This window comes from Corvus cornix, chromosome 10 (assembly GCF_000738735.6).
Source record: "Corvus cornix cornix isolate S_Up_H32 chromosome 10, ASM73873v5, whole genome shotgun sequence".
In the NCBI taxonomy this organism is placed as follows: Eukaryota; Metazoa; Chordata; class Aves; order Passeriformes; family Corvidae; genus Corvus; species Corvus cornix.
The window spans coordinates 17,365,044-17,381,635 of record NC_046340.1 but is presented as its reverse complement, the minus strand read 5'-3'; the positions used below and the strand labels follow the sequence as shown (position 1 = coordinate 17,381,635).

The following is a 16,592-nucleotide window of genomic DNA, read 5'->3' as shown; positions in this document are numbered from 1 at the left end:
AGCCACACTGCAATAAATAGAACAGCTGGCTGATTTCTCCATGGCAGTTTGACAATCCTGTCAAAGGGGATTTCTCTGCATAGCTGTGTGAGGGCTGAAGAGACAGAGTAATTTGTCATGGATGTCCCAAGATGAGTAAGTTTTGGTCCTATTTTCCTGTTCTGAATAGTGAGCACAATCCAGTGAACAGGGCATATATTCTGCTAACACTGAACCTCTTAAAAATCTTATATGATTGTGTGACATGAAGCAGAAAAATTATTCTTGCAAAGATAAAAGCTGGTCAGATAAGCTTGTGTATTGCACTAAAATAAGTAGTGCTTCTAGTCTCAATCTCCAGATACTTCGAAGGCTGAAGAACTGAAGACTATCTGGTTCATTAGTGGAATGTCTGTTCAGCTTGATTCTAATACTTGATAGTGCTGGGGCCAGAACTCTGAGCCAGAATAAATACATTAAATTTGGTGTTTCTTTCATTCTTGAACTATGGCCCTGGTTTGTGAAACACTTAGTTGCTCAAAGAATGAAACGTTGAATCACCAAAAGTGAGAGTTGTAACATGGAGGGGGAGTGAAGCTTCTTTGTCACAGGTGAGAAAGTAGAAGAAAAGCAGCATACCTCAGCTATATTTTTTTATGGCCAAAACAAGTAAAGTCTGTCAGATTCTTCTGGCTCTCTGATCATGCCTGAGGGTGCTTGGATGTGATGACAAAAAGTATTAATCATGATCACAATGTTATTTTTCCTGTAGTTACAGCTGGGTTTTGTACTTGGATAATGCATGTCTCAACAGGGAAGTTTGGGCATTCTTCAGAGATGCTGCAGGAAAGAGGAGAAAGATCTCGTCTTGTCATATCTGGTTCAGCTGAATCACAGTCCCAGCAATCACAGGATACACAAATTTTTCCTCAACAGGGAGGAAGAGAGGACAAGAGAGGGGAGAAAGGAGGAGAGAAGACAGAAAGAAGGAAAGAAGCAGAGCTCTGGGTTCAAGAGAACAGCTCTGTGAAAGGCCTTGCCATCCACTTGCTCTCCATCCCTTTGTGTTGCCCTAGGAGGTGTTCCCTGACAGCACAGGACCTGCCAATGGCAGGGAAACTACACACTGACTTCAGCAGAGGGTAAAAAGTGTTTCAGTCCTAACCAAAGCACTGCTGGGTTTTCAATTAAAAACACCCCCAAACGGCTGTGAGTTATGCCCAATAAGTTTAATAACTGAGGAGAACATAGCAAGTGACAACTACAAAATACAAAGCAGACATGAAAATTGATGGCATAAAAAAGTGGAAAGGAATAGTGTCTGAAATGAAAAATGAAAGCAAAATACACTTAACAGAGGATCTGGGTTCAGATATAACACACACAGTCACATACAACACCGCGTTAGTAACAGCACACACAGATACTCGTTATACTGGGGGTTTTCACAGTTCTCCGCTTCATCCCAGATGACAAGTAAATCGATGTTTTTACTCTCTTACATAAATTCTTGTGCACACAACATCATCAGCACCAAAGGTCTGGAAAAGAAATAAAAATCAATCAGAAGAGGTAGAACCAGCAAACATTTAACACCACTTCAAAGTGTTATTTTTACTAAAGTAATTGGTTCTACAGCAGAAATATTTTTTCTTCTGTCTTTTGACAGATGAGAGTAAAGAAAGAAGACATTTAGAAAGAGGACTGCAATGTAAATGACCTGTTTCTCAAGGCAGGATGGATTTTGTCAGAATGATAAATGATGCATAGATTCTCTTTTTCTGTAGTTTCTTGGCATGAATTGATAAATAAACATGAGAAAAGAAAGTGAATTTGGAATGTACTGTTGTTATATTTAGAAAGAGTTGCAGCACTTTGAACTAGAAATGCTGAGGGTGGAATTCTGATGGCATGTTCCAAAGGTATTCTTTGATATTTGCAGATATAAATCCAAGCAGGCAAATGAAGTCAGTGGAGGAAAGAGGAAGACCAGGAGAATGTATGCCTATAAACAAAATGCTGCTGCAAGCTGCTGACACCCCATGCTGGCATACCAAATCCTCTCTTCTGGGCTGGGCTGTGGGCAGTGTCAATGACAACCTTCCTTCAGGACACTGTGACCTTAACCAGTGAGTTTGTTAACGATGATAAGGATCTGTAATGCCGTACAGATTATCAGGACATGTAGGCAGGACAATGGTTGTGGCAGCTGTCTGAGAAAGCCAAAGGGTTTGCATGTAATTTCAGGTCTGGCAGGCTAAAATTTAAGCAATTAAACAGGAAGGAAACAATGGGGGCAAGAGTGAGGAAATAGAGACTGCAAAAAACTTCATGTTCAGCTACCCCGACAGACGGTTTTGCGCTCAGCACTAACAAGCTCTGAGGTGGGATGTCTGGTTGTGGTCACTGCCAAGGTCTCACTGAAAAGCACACATTAAGAGCTACCCCAGTGTGTTATGAAAATTCAGCTGGGCTATTTGTTTTAACGCTTTCTACACCTGTTTTGGCCGACACTTTGGAAGGACTTGGCTTTAAAACTGACTGGCTTAAATTTTGTTCTCTTTGTTGGGGTGACAAGTCTGTTAGTATTTTGGATATACAGACTTTGGTTTTATGCATATCAATATCACATCAGTGCTTAATACATATTTTTAGCTTATACATTAATACATCTGAAAATTAACATTAAAGGACGTGGATAGTTCTCTACTGTCCATAGCACCAGCTGTAAATACCCTTATTATGGCTTCCTTCAACATTTCCAAAGTATCCACAAAGGCAAAATTATGTCAGCAGGAGCTTTGCCAGAGAAAGGAAGTAAGAGTCAAGACATCCAGGGCTCAAGGTTGTCTGTGGAGACTGTAAGGTCCCTGCGACAGTGATTGTCTTTCACATTCAGGCACTGCTAAGCACAGTGAGGTTTGGGTCCCCTGCTGCTATTTCAGCACAAATCATAAACAGTAGTAAAACAGTCCCTGTATAGTGTTCTTCCAGAGCTGGCACAGCCCCAGTCTGACAGTTGGAGCTGCACAGCCATGCAGCCACATCTTGTGATGTGAGTGGGTGCCACATCAGCCAATTCTAATGAGAAAGACTGCAGCAGCTGTTTGCCAAAACTCATGCAACCTCCCTGATAAATTTATGTCTGTTCTTTCAGGCAAGTTGAGAGAGAAACTCCTTCCCCTAAAGCTGTGCAACAGCAGTTATTCTCAAAACAGATGAGCAGTTGTATTGAGAAGGAACACTACAGGGAAGAGTAGATTGAAATAGATGTGATTCATACTTCAAGGGAGCCACTGTAGATCTGAACGTCTAAAATTGCTGTGTCCAGTTCTAAGACAGTGCTCCTGGGCAGAGCTTGCTCCTAAGACATCAGTGTAGTCTGACTGGCAGCTTCCTTGGAAGATTCATAGGTGGGAGTGTGGAAATAAAGATAAAAATTTGTGGAGGAAGAAAAAAGACATAGGACTTTCTGGGAAAGCTCAGTAGTATGGGTGAGTACCAGCACCGGAGACTGACCGCTGTGCACTCAGAGAGTCACAGCTCAGCCTGCTTGTGACACAGGTCACCGGCTCCTCATTTTGTACTTCCAACATCCAGCTCCAGATAGACTTCTGGACTTTTGAAAATTTCAGGCAAAGGACTGCATTCAAGTTACTCTAGACAAAAATCAAGTGCAGAAAACATGGACATAGTCAGGGAACCCAAAAAAAAAAAAAAAACCAAACCAAAACAAAAAATCAATTGCTACACACAAGGACTCTGCAACACACCAGTCCCACAGTCTGGAAAACCACTATAATTTAACACAATAATGTCTTTAAATCTAGATTGTAAAGAGATAGAAATCATGCAAAGCACAATTACAATTATTCTGGAGCACCGTGTCACCACTGGGCACTTCTCAAACAACCAAGACATCCTTTCCTTGAAGACCCAGCTTAGGTTATGTGGCCTCTGACCTGTTTCAGGAATAAGCTGCATTTTTTAGCACTTAGATTTCATACCTTATACACATTCAGATGATTAACAATATAATTGAAGCACATAAATAGAGAGCTTTATTGTCACAGTTATGCACACGACTTACACAAAAGGTGTTTCCCTATCTTATTGCAACTTACTATCATTGTTGATAAAACTCCAGTCAGTGTTGCTAAAGAAAGCAAAGAGGAACATGTTCAAACTTGTTGCATTCTTTTTCTTGTGGTAACTCACAGAAATGTCTAATGTACAGCTGGGCCCAGGGTCAGGAGAGGATCCAAGTTAAAAGTCTGTTATTCCCCTCTCCTTCACACTTAAATCCTTGTATTCGGTGGTAGGATAAAGCAGTTTAGCATCTATGGTTCTAATTCTAGACTCAAAAGAAGTGATAGTTCCTGTTACAATAAGCAGACTTTAAAGATTTCCATGAGCCAAAGCAGTCAAACTTCCAAATGAAAGACGGTGGGCAAACCTGGCTATTTGGTGGTGAAGTTCCATCAGAGCAACTAAAAAAAAGAGCAATGCTACCAAACTGTAATTCAGATGTAATGAGAAGATGCAGGATTTTCAAACACCACCTTCTCATCAGCTTGGCAAGGTTCCACTTATCTGACAAAATGCTACAAGGCAAGGCTGCTATCTAAATCTAAAATAGGATTTTAAATGTGCAATGACTCCAAATTACAGAATTGTTGTCTTCACTTAGCTTGTCATAATCTGTAGCTAAGAGTCCAAAAGCACACTGCAAACAAAGCCCTGTGCAGGGGGATAATCCAATAAAATGACCTCTCTCAGTTCACTCAAAATCTGATGACCACTGACATCATGAGAGATTAAAAGAGAATTACAGGGCAGTAATATATTTCTGTAGAAGCAAATCTGCTTTTTGAAGGTCTTCTTTATAAACATTTGCTGAGGAGCCTTTGTGGTAAGTGGAGCACACAGTATAATTAAGAAGAGTGTCTTTGAAACAATCACCTGGGAAAGATCACTTCTGTCAGTGTGTGCAAAAATCCCTTTATCTGCTCATGACTGTTCAAAATGCAGAGGCAACTTACAAAAGGAAGACAGAATCCATCAGCAAACTGATGGAGAAAAGAAGGTATTACTTAAATGAATCCTCAGAAAAGGCTTTGTCCATGAGCAAACTTCCATGTTATCTAGAATAAAGCTATAAATCTTCACAACAAAGACATGTTGCCTATTTCCATTCTCCTCCTGACTCCCATAATATTTTAGGAAAGAGGTTGATCCTTATGAGGCCATAGTCACTGAACGTGCAGCCCCCACTTTATAATAGCAAATAACCCAATACACAACCTCACTTTCCTCAGGATATCAATTGACAGGACCATGCAAAATTAGGTTATTTCTCAAGGAGCCTAAATGTCAGTATTTGTGGTTGAGCACTGCTGTATTATACAGTTTCCTCAAAGTCATGCAGAAAATGAATGACAGAGATCTGAGACAATGGTATCTCCCAGTTATAGTTGAAAGCCAGTGCACAGAGGACATCTAAGCTACAAGTGATATTACAAAAGGCTATGTTCAGGATTGGGTGCAGCCAAAATGCAAATGGCTTTGGCTTCTTTCTCTGTTTGGGATGTAATCCAGACTAGGCTGTAGTAGTGAGCAAGGGCTGTAGATCCCTAAGCCCCCTTGTAAATCCGCTCATGGCAAAGAATAAATTAAAGCATTAGGCCCATGCAACACACACACATACATTATTACAGGCTCCTGAACTTCTATCAAGGCTGCTCTAATGACGATAGCGCAACCCCCTCATTCTGAGCTTGATATGAGTAGACCCTCCTTTTGATAACTGATTTAATATAAGACCACTCTCCAAAAGTTAAAGAGAAGTTAAACACTTAGGTAGTTTAACACTGTTCAATACAAGGCTTAGGCACGTAGGCACATCACACATTTCAGCATTCCACTGCAAAATCTCTTTCCAAATCTGCATTGACCCTTCTCATCTACTATGTTTAATTTTAGGAGTCAGCAAAATCATTTAAAAAATGTTCACTCGCTCATCTAGGCACCATAGTTCACCAGTTTTAATCAACTACAGCATGATTTTTCTGAGGAGGGAATGAAGAATAGAAACCATGCTTGAACCCTCACCAATGTTGTGATCTTTGACCCTTGCTACGATTGATTCTGAGAACCCCTGTGTGATACATGAACTGTGTAAAATGTGGTCAGAGGCTGTTTTTAAAGCCCCTCTTTAGTAATCATCCACATTAACGTTTGTGTGTTATAGATTAAACTTAAATCTATAGAGGCATGAGCAGTCGTGAAAGCAGCAATGTGCCCAAAGTTTGCATATAAATGTGTCTCATTTGAATAGCCAATATTTGTAAGCAGCATCCTTTAACTTTGCAAAGAGCAGACCTTTTGTTCTTTTGACTTACATAAGTGACTGATAGCTCATTAATGTCCCTGACAAAAACACACAGCAACAACAAAAACATTATGAGTAGAATAAAGGGAAGAAAAGCCACTTAATGCCAGATCATAATTTCCAGACAAGCAAAGGAAATTCATATTTTTGTGTTATATTCTGATCTTGATTGCTCAAATGCTAACCCAAGTATAGTTATGAATGTAGAGTTATAAATATAGATATTCTGACTCTCTGTATGCATTACAATCCTAAAGTACAATATAAAGATACAGTCAAGACAAATAAATGTGGACTTTAGTGGGGAACTACCCTTTCCACCCTCTCTTGCTTGCACATTCCATGTAATTTTTATCTACATTGTTCAGTAATTCTAAAAATGCAGCACTCAAATCCCAGCAAGTGCATCAGATGAGATTAAACAGCTCTGATGAAAGAAGTTCCAATGCTCTAGTTTTAGATCAAAGATCTAGTTTTCAGACCATCTTTTTTCCAAAGCAGAACTTGATCCTCCTTCCCCTCCTTAGCTGAAAGAACTCTTTTTCTTATAGGATTTAGACCTACATCTGTCATTGTATGAGCCAAATATTTATTTACTAATAAGAGCAATTTCATTCTCCATGCTGCAAGGAGCTAAGGAGAACTGAAGGCAACTGAAGGTAAAGAAAACCTTTGGTAACTAAACAGTGTGTTCTCAGCATCTGTGTACCAGAGGACATGATGTGAATTGGAAGACCATCATTTTACTCCAAGGAAATATCTTTGAAGAACATAAGGAATTCTTCTGCCAGGATGCAAGAAAGATTGATAATTAAACAGTAATATGGTTTCTATTTTAGCTCTGTGGTAGTCATGGCAATTAAACACTGATTTTTTTTTATTATATGGCATAATAAATGCATTTTATTTAATATGCTGTGTTGGAGAGAAAAATATATCCTTACACTAGGAAAATATCATAAACAAATGGGTCCCCGAAGTAATGCAGCATATTAGATCAAAATTATGTGGCAAAGCTCCAACATTTATGCAGCCAGTACTAACAGAGTAAAATTAATTCCTTACCCCCTGCCTGTTACCCCAAGCCTTTCTTCAATTCATGCCTCAGTCTAACACAGTTTAGATTCTTTCTTGCAACTTCTTTCAAACAGGGTATGACTTTTCTTGATTTCTTCTGCAAATGCTTGTAATAGCAAATAAGGAGTCTCAAGACTTCTTGAAAGATCTTTGGATAGAGAAACAGAAGCAGAGCCTTACTGAAGCACATCAGAGAGAGCAAAGGAACAGAAAACATTTCTTAGGTAGGTAGGGAGATTTGAGAAGTGTGAAGATGGGAATTTTGAAATATTTGAAGCAATATGGGCAGCAAAACTGAATGAGAATGAATTTCAGGTCCTAAAGATCCCTAAGAAAGCTCTGAGGGTGGAAGAAGAAAGAAAGGAGAAGATAAACATCTCTTTTTCTTTTCTTCATTGTGATCTTGGTTTTGAAGAAGTAAGATGTAAGTGGGGGTTTGCAGACTCAGATCCAAGGAAATTTGCCAAGCATAAAATAAAATAATCTAAGTTGAATCTTTGTTCACTGGAGTGATGAAAAACTCAAACACAGTGGAGAGGCAAGAGATCAAAAGAGTCTTCTCACTAAGGGATCTTATTCCTACCTTGTTCCCTTTTATAGCTGCTGAGCACACCTCAGCCAATCCCTTCAAATAGTTTAGCTTCTAAAGACCAGTTGTCTGCAGGAATGTTCCAGGGCTTTAAAATTAGGGACCACAGACAAGAAAATGTAGCTTATCCCCTTCTATCTCTCTCCAAACTGTAGAACCTTTCGTTGCCTCCCAGAAGGGTTAATTTTGGCCATATCAGCTTCTACAAAGGACCAGAGATCTCACACCACCATTACTCTCAGAAACACCTCATTGCTGAGATTTTGGCTATCAGATAGTGAACCCATGTATTTCAAAGATCTGTACATTCAGTCTCATCAAATGTCATGAGGGCTTGAAAATACTTGTCCTGAGGACCAGCTATTGTCATAACACTTAATAAAGCAAAAGAGGCCACTATGCTCAAAAAAAGAGGTAGGAGAATGAAACTGTATATCATATTGAATAGTAAAAAACCCAGAGAGAATGATCCCAATGGATCACTCAGAAACAAATACCATATTTTCATAATGGCCACAGTAAAATCACACATTGCAACCAATGAACGTAATTCCAGCTTGCCAGAGACGGGAAGGGGATCAGTGTGAGGAAATGGAAACCAGAAGAGAATTAACAAGGCCTTTGCATATAAGTCAGGATCATTTGAGATAAGAGTAGGGAGATGAGATCATTGTAACATCAGGTGCTGGATTGCTAGCAAAACAGTACATGCCATGCTGGTTTTCTTAGTTTAGGAGGGAAATTGATAAATTGGACAGGGTTAAAAAAGCACTCAAATAATGGTTCAGTGAAAGCTTTCTTTACATTGAAAGGCTCAAGGTCTTCCAGTGGTTTAGCTTAACAACCAGAAAGTTCTTCTAAGAGGTGGCTTGATCAGTGGTGTTAAGAGAAGTATTTGCAATAACAAATTTTAGACATATTATTTAGGTTCTTTTATACACAATATGTAATGACTGGAAGTCGAATCTACACATACGATTAAAAGTAATGTGTGTATTTTAATGGCAAGGAAATTAACCACTAAATCGACTTACCAAAAGTTCTGAGTTCCTACAAATGGAAATATTTTAATAAGAAGCGAGTTGTTCTAATTTATATCCTAATTGGAAAAATAATTAATCCAGAAAAGTTCAACAGATTGTATTAAACAAGAAAAAAGGTTAGATGGCTTTAAATCTTTGAATCACTCTGGTTTCTTATCCAGCTTCATTATTCTTCCCCAGCAGGGCAAGTTCACATTGCTGCTTGCAGGAGGCAATTGTATTATGAGCAGCTTTCTTGCTTTGCTCGGAGCAGTGCACTTTATTTAACAGCTGCCTCATTAGCTTGTTGCTTAAATAATAAACTACAGAAATGTATTGTTAGAAAGCTGGAAAAGTTATAGTTGAGAATACATTTTGTACACTGCATTACATATAAAGATGCAAAGCATAGATCAAAGTACTTTGCCTCCTATAGTTTTGTGATAATATAAAGAATTCCAGTGGTTGAGTCAAAAGAAATTATGCAGCAGTGGAGTATTCATTCATTAGAAACCAGTGTGATTTCACTAACAGCATACATGTCCTCATAAGGGGTGGGTGAACAGTTCCAAGATGTCTGGAATAACATTAACACTTTAAAAGCTTTTTGTTTATACTTGGTTAGGTTTGGGTCCTGTTTCTGTTTCAGATGCAATCTTAAAAACAGAACTCCATCTGCTTTAGAGAAACACTGGGGACACTGTTCGTTTTTTAAAGTGCAGAGGTTTAGTTAGTGTGACAGTTCGAAATAAAACCTCCCTGCTTTGATGTTTTCTTACCCACCACTCCAGGAGCCTGTCTTCCATGCCCAAACTGATGAGGCATAACAGTCTAATCAACTATTTATCCGGAATTCACTAGTAAGAACATGTGCAATGAAATTACTCTGAACTTGAGCTGAACTGTGCTACTGCGTCTTTACTCAGGTCTGGATACTGGTAAATTAATGTGGAGTGACTACTGAGGAAAGATTCAGTGAAGAGAACTCTAACAGAAGTAAGTACAATCTAAATAAATAAGCCGTGCATGACTGATGGTGGGCACGGCGAGGCAGTTGCAGAGGTGCTGCTCAGAATGCCCACAGTTACCCTGCTGCCAGCTGGAAGGTCACACACAACTGGGGGGATGTTGGCTGACAGCAAATGTGCAAATCTCTGTATTTCTAAGAAACTCATGAAGACAATTCTGAATCTGACTCGGAGATGATCAGGGAATTGGGGAAGGTGGCAGAGATAGGGGAGGAAATTACATCTTTTTCATAAACAGGAGAGATTAAAGCATATCTTTTAGGAGAGATTAATGCATATCTTTCCTGCTATATACCATGTGACCATGGATAAGAAACAATATTATGCACATTCCTAAAAAACAAGATTCTCCAGAAATGAGATGCCTTAATCTCACTTTCACCAGAGAAAATCTGCAATAAATCAAGCAAATTCTTTCATGATGTTGTGAATTTCCAGAGTAGAAGTGGCCCATTTGTGATTATTCTACCATACACGTATGGTAAAAGTTTTAACAATCAAATGCAAGTCAGAACGTGCATACATCTCCATTTGTTCTTAAAATAATAACAAGAATGGAAAAAAGCAATGTATTAAATGTAAGGTAGAGGATTATGAAAATGGTAGTCTTCCAGATGAATTTAAGTAAGGAAAAATAATAACTCATGCTACATGGTAACAAAGAAACCTGTTAATATGGTGCATGTATTGAGTGGGTTCAAAGTTCTTACCAAAATCAGCTCATCATTAGCTAGTTCTCGAGTCCAGTATGTTTTGGGACCATCTCCCTCAATAAGAGTTTGTTTGCAATAGATCTTGTTTTCATTCTCCCAAGTGGCCAAACTCTGCAGGCAAGAAAACCATTAGGAAATACATTAATTATAGTCCCCAGCAGCATGAGACAGAGACAACAATGAGCAATAGTGAGAATAATTGCTCCACTAAAGGAGCAACACAGAGATAGATAAAGGCAAAGGAAAAAAGTCATCAGTGGAAAGTGGTGAAATAAAAATTAAGGTGTGATGGGGCATTTTGGAAAGAGGTATATATTAATAACAAAGTAATTGCAAATGTTTTAGTCTCCATCAAATGCTTGATGTTGAAGAGCGTAATTTAGGAACATGCTAATGTAGTGCTTACATTCCCAAGCATCTTTGTACACATATGATTTGTTCTGACATGTTATTTATCACTACAAAGTCCCCTTAGAGTAAGAGCATAAACAATTCTATATATCATGTTGTGGTCATAAATAATGCAGTATTTGTCACTTACAATCTTTCCTGCTCTATGGCACCATGCCAAGTTAACTGTGTATTAAACATATTGAGCTAACAAACTAGAATAAATCACAGCCAAATTAAAGAAATGTTGTCAGAATTCAAGTGTTTGTGGCATTACTTTTTAAAGGTTGTGAGTCTGGAAATTGAAATACCCTTGGACATTTTTCAAAGTGTTTGAATAATGAATATGAAACCACTGAAAAGTAAAAGAACCCAAAACTACAGGATTTTGTTTAACTTTCACAAACAGGCAAGCCCTGACTCTGTTGCTTTTCACTCTAGCACTGAACTATTACTCCACAGTGCAATGGAACAGCTGTGCAGAAGGATGCCTGTAATGAATGTTCAAGTAATTGCTTTATAACGACACAGGGGAGACATTTATTAGTCTGTGATTATATACATATACGTATATACATATACATATACATATACATATACATATACATGCATGTGTATGCATATGTATGTCTAAATTCAAGTTAACACTTCCCAGACTTTCCAAGGGAAAAAACCCCTTTACTTTGATTTAAAATTAGCTGTTTACTTTTAAAATATTTTTCAAAACAATAGATAAGCCAACAAGCCAGCTCAAATGGCAGTTGTAGAAGCTGTGTCTTGAAGTACAACGACATATGATTCCATCTTTGTCTGCATGAACAACGGATCAAATTAGTTGGCAGTACAAAACCCTCCACCCCATAAAGTATATCAAAATCTATCACCAGTCAGCAGTTTTTCCAGATACTGGAAATTACATTCTGGAGTATTATTTTATTATCTGTCAGTTTCTGCTCTGTGGCCACATCTTGGTTATATACACACAGCAGTACAACTTATTCCTGAGAGTGGACTATAAATAATTTCACAACATATGGAAAAAATTTACTACTTCACAAAACCCATTTCTTTCAGGTTTTTCCAACTTTCATAGCTTACAGCGATAATTATTGTTTTTCCATCTGCAGCAATAAATCCTTCTCTAGAAAGCGGGTCACATTTATTGTATATGCATTATGTATGAAGACACTACAGTACTACTTTTGCCGAACAGGATAAATTAACAAAGCCAGCAGCATTTCCTGAACAAACTGTTAAATATATGATAACTCATCCTAGAGAGAAAGTGGATGTTCTAAATATTCACTGACTCCCAGAATCTGCTTCCTTTTACATAAATTTATGTTGACAGCAATTGCACTGAAGACAGTAAGTTCTGAATTTTTAGTGATGCAAACAGTCTCAAAAGCTGACCCAAGAATTAGGAGAGATTATATTTTGGAAAGTAGATTATTTCATCAGCATTGGATACTTTTAAAACGTGATCCTCATTTGAGACTACATTCTGATACTCTTTCTTTGTACTTCTTTTATAAGAATTTTATATATACTCATATGTTTTTAAAATAAGCGTGAGAGTAATGTGCTCAAAGAAAGCATAACTAACCCATGCCTTCAATAATGCTTTTCAAAAGGCAGCTATGACCACAGCCCAGTTCCCCAAACCTCAGATCCCACATATCTACACGAGCAAGAACCTGGTGTCAGAGGCTGCCAAGTTACATCCCCCTCCATGGCCACAGAAGTGGTTACAAAGGTAGAGGAGCAGGGTCTCACATGCAGAATCAAGCCCAAAACACTCCAGTGAATGCCCTCTAATGCACTTCTGCTCAAGGAGATGGTATAATACCAGCTGAAAGCCTGCCTTATACTGTTAAAGAGCTATCTGATCAGTGAACTGGACACATGCACTTGCAAGGGTGTGAAAGAGGATTTCAGCCCCAAGCTGCCAACTGTCTGTGGTCCTGCTTGAGAACTCATCTGATTCAATCTAGGACAAAAGCTATGTCAGGTTTGTGCACTAAATCCTGACTCTTGAGGTCTCTCTCGCTCCACCATTTCCCGTGTTTCTGTCAGGGACAGAGGCTGGGGAGAGTTTTCACTGCAGCTGAGGTCTTCAGGGGAGAGAAAAGCAAAAAGAGCAGAACTAAACCCTGCCAAGCTGGCAACCAGGTATTTGAACTCCGCCTTTGGGACCTGTCATGTGCTGTTGCCTTCGGATTTCAGTTTTATCCCGCAAGAGGGACAAGAAAAGTGGTGACCATCAAGAACCCCCTTCTTCTGGCAAGAAGAGGGTGGAGGGCAGCAATGCCACTGTCTGGGGACACGAGCAGCAGATGTATCTGTCCAGTCTAAAAAGAACTTGGTCACGCACACACACACACACACACGCCCCAGCTCTCCTCCTACCCTGCACTTTCGTCCATCCACCGTCTCCTCCTCAAAGCTCTCCCCGATTTTGAAGTTGATCTCAGTGGTACGGACAGTGGTGGAAGTTTTGATGTAGAACTGGTCCCCGTCCTGGCGGATCTCCACATGGGGTTTGGAGGCAGCTGCCACCGCCACTTTCCTGAGCATGGCATTGACACCTGGGCGAAGCGGGGAGGAAACAGAGCTTGAAGTCGCCAGAGGTACCCTGGGCTGACCTCGTCCAGCATCACGCAGATCGGGGAGCGGGGCGACAGGCCGGGGCACCGCGCGTAGCCCTACTGCACAGCTGCGGCGCTCGGGAGCTGCGGCGCTCCGGCAGGCTCCGCACGGCCGGCACACGCGGGCTCTCTCAGAGATCCCCGCGGGAGAGCGCCGGGCCAGCCGCAGCCCGGCTCCCCGGAGCAGGACTGCCGGCGCTCGCAGGTGAGGCGGGGACCGTGCCGTGCCTTGACCGCCCCTCCCCGGTTACGGCTCTCAGCCATCGCCCGCACCGGCAGGAGCTTCTCCTGCCCGCGGCTGACGCACGGAGCTCTCCCGGGAGACACCGGGCACCGGAGCGCGGCTGCAGCTGCCACTCCGTGTCCCCTCCCGCGGGACACAGCCCGTTGCCCGGCTCCCCCGCGCCTCACCCAGCGCCTTGAGTAGCTCGTCGAAATTCTCGCTGCTCCTCATCTTCCAAGTGCCGGCGAAGTTGGGCATGGCGAGGCGGGCGCTGCGGAGGGCGGCGGGGACGCGGCGCTGCTGCTCGCTCTCTGGCTCAGGCACCTTGTGAGTGGGGCGGACCGCGGCGGCAGCGCCAGGGAGAGCGGGGCACACCCACCCGGCCCCCCACCCCTTCCCCCGGGCCAGCACCACGCCGCTAGACAGCCGGCCCCCTCCCAGTCATGGCCATCCATCCATCCATCCATCCATCCATCCTGCCCTCTCCATCCATCACTTCTTGCCACCTGCCTTGCAGCCTCCACAGCTGCCTTCTGGGGCTGCCCAAGAATGAGAGCCCGATTGTCACTTGTCCCACAAATGAGGCAGACAGTGAGGACTTGATGAAAAGCCCCAGAGGCAGGCAGAGAAGGCAGAGGGCAATCCAACCAGGCGCACTCTCTCCAGGCTCACACCGCGTTGATCCCACCACGGCAGGGCCGAGGCACAGCAGCCCATTACAGCTCAGCCCCGGTCTCCTCGCAGGCACGGCTCTCCCAGCTGCCAACCTACCCCCAACACGGCTCACTGGGACAGCTAGCAGGTCTAAGGGGTGCCAGGGAGCACAGCCCTTTCCGGGATAGGGAACTGTTGTGAGGAAGTTGTCACTGCCCCTGAGCCGAGTCTCCCCTTTGAGAAGGGTGAAGGACAAAGGGATGCACGATGCCTACAGCATTCGCCGGCCACAGCCACGCATTCCCTCAGTGCTCTGTGGCACTGTTGGCAGCAGGAGGATGTAGGTGCAGAACTGGCATCAGAAAGAGCAGTGCCAATGGCGGTCACAAGCTTTTATGGAGAAACACAGCAAGCTATTTCACACTCACTTAAATTAACACCTGTGTGCTAAAGATTTGAGTGCTGTTCTGAGCCTCTCATAATTTCCTGACTATTTTCATTGTCTTTGCTTTGAATCCCTCAGTTTCAGGTCAAAGATGCCAGATTAAAGTTCCTTATTGCAGCTGATTTATCCACATGATAAAGTGGAACAGAATTTGACAGGTTAAGGTGTATGGAGTTTTTCTGCTGCTGTTGTGCATAAGGAAATACTCAAAACATTCAGAGGCCTGTGATTTCCCACTCAGAACAGAGCCAGATGTACTTTAATTATAGGAAAACCTTTGCTGAGACAACTTCATGGAACATTCACAGCCATTCTTCACTTGTTAGACTCTGTAAAATGAACACATAAGTTACTTGAGGTATGTATAAAATGTGTTTACTCCTAGAAAATGAATAGAACTGGGAGTTACTTTAGTATGTTAGGCAGGATTCTATTTATGCTGAAATTTGCTCTCATTTTTTATTCCAGGAAGAATTTCACCTGAGTAAGAACCATAGAGCAGAGCCAAGTACTTGTCTGTTGATTGTCACTCTTTTTCTACTGATTTTTGTTTCTGCCTTTTCAGAACACCCTGGAGACCTGGCATCATTCTTTAACTGAAATATTTTGATGAAAAATCTGGGTTTTTTTCCAGGAAATGAACATTTCATTGAGGAATATCTGTTTTCAATAACAGGGTTTCTCTAAAAAGAGAAACAGAACAATACAAACCAAAAGCAAAAGCCAGAGCACGAAGCATTCTTCAGTTGTTTTAGTAAATGACTATAAATTAGTCCCCATCTGAAAAACTTTCTTTAAAGATTTCAAATTGCCTCAAAGAAAAACACTTGTGAAAAAAAAGACACACAAATAATTTCCTATTGCAACTAGGTTTAAGACTTTCAAATGTAAGGCTGCAGGCCCAACAAACACATACCAAGTCTGTACATTGCTATGAAACACTGAAGAAAAACCCTGCTCAGTCCCTCAGTTTCAGCTTCCCAACTGCATAACTGAAAACATGCTGCCATGGTCCAGCTTTGCTTCCAGAATCCTGCAGAATGTATATACCTGCAGCCCAGTGGAAGTCCCTAGCTACCTATGACAGAGAGTATGAACAGCATAAACCAGTTGGGAACTCCTATCTCTACCTGAGAAAAGAAACTGACTCAAAAGATTTTAGGGAAGGACAATTTATTCTTTAAAGGACCATTTAAGTTCTTTCGTTTGCTGTCCCACTCATACAAACAAGAACTATTCCAGCAGATGTCACCTGAGAGAGTGTTTCTAAGATGGAGGATGCATGTTCTAGGTGTCGGACTGTGGACATTGACCTATTCCATGAAGACCACAAGGAAGCATTCAAAATACCCTTCATCTAGAAAGTGCATCAGGCTGGAAAGAAGTGCCTTCAGACAATAAAGGCTCCATTCTGTAATGGCAGCACATTGAGC

At 41.3% G+C, this 16,592-nt stretch overlaps 1 protein-coding gene across 1 annotated transcript; it reads right to left on the bottom strand.

Moving 5' to 3' along the window:
* Nucleotides 1-1,189: 1,189 nt before the first annotated feature.
* On the bottom strand, nucleotides 1,190-14,484 carry CRABP1 (cellular retinoic acid binding protein 1). The gene is made up of 4 exons (XM_010412347.2): nucleotides 14,249-14,484; nucleotides 13,599-13,777; nucleotides 10,797-10,910; nucleotides 1,190-1,520 (listed from the first exon to the last, which is right to left on the bottom strand). The coding sequence occupies exons 1-4, from the start codon at nucleotides 14,316-14,318 to the stop codon at nucleotides 1,470-1,472; spliced, it is 414 nt and encodes a 137-aa protein (XP_010410649.1). The 5' UTR covers nucleotides 14,319-14,484; the 3' UTR covers nucleotides 1,190-1,469.
* Nucleotides 14,485-16,592: the final 2,108 nt, after the last annotated feature.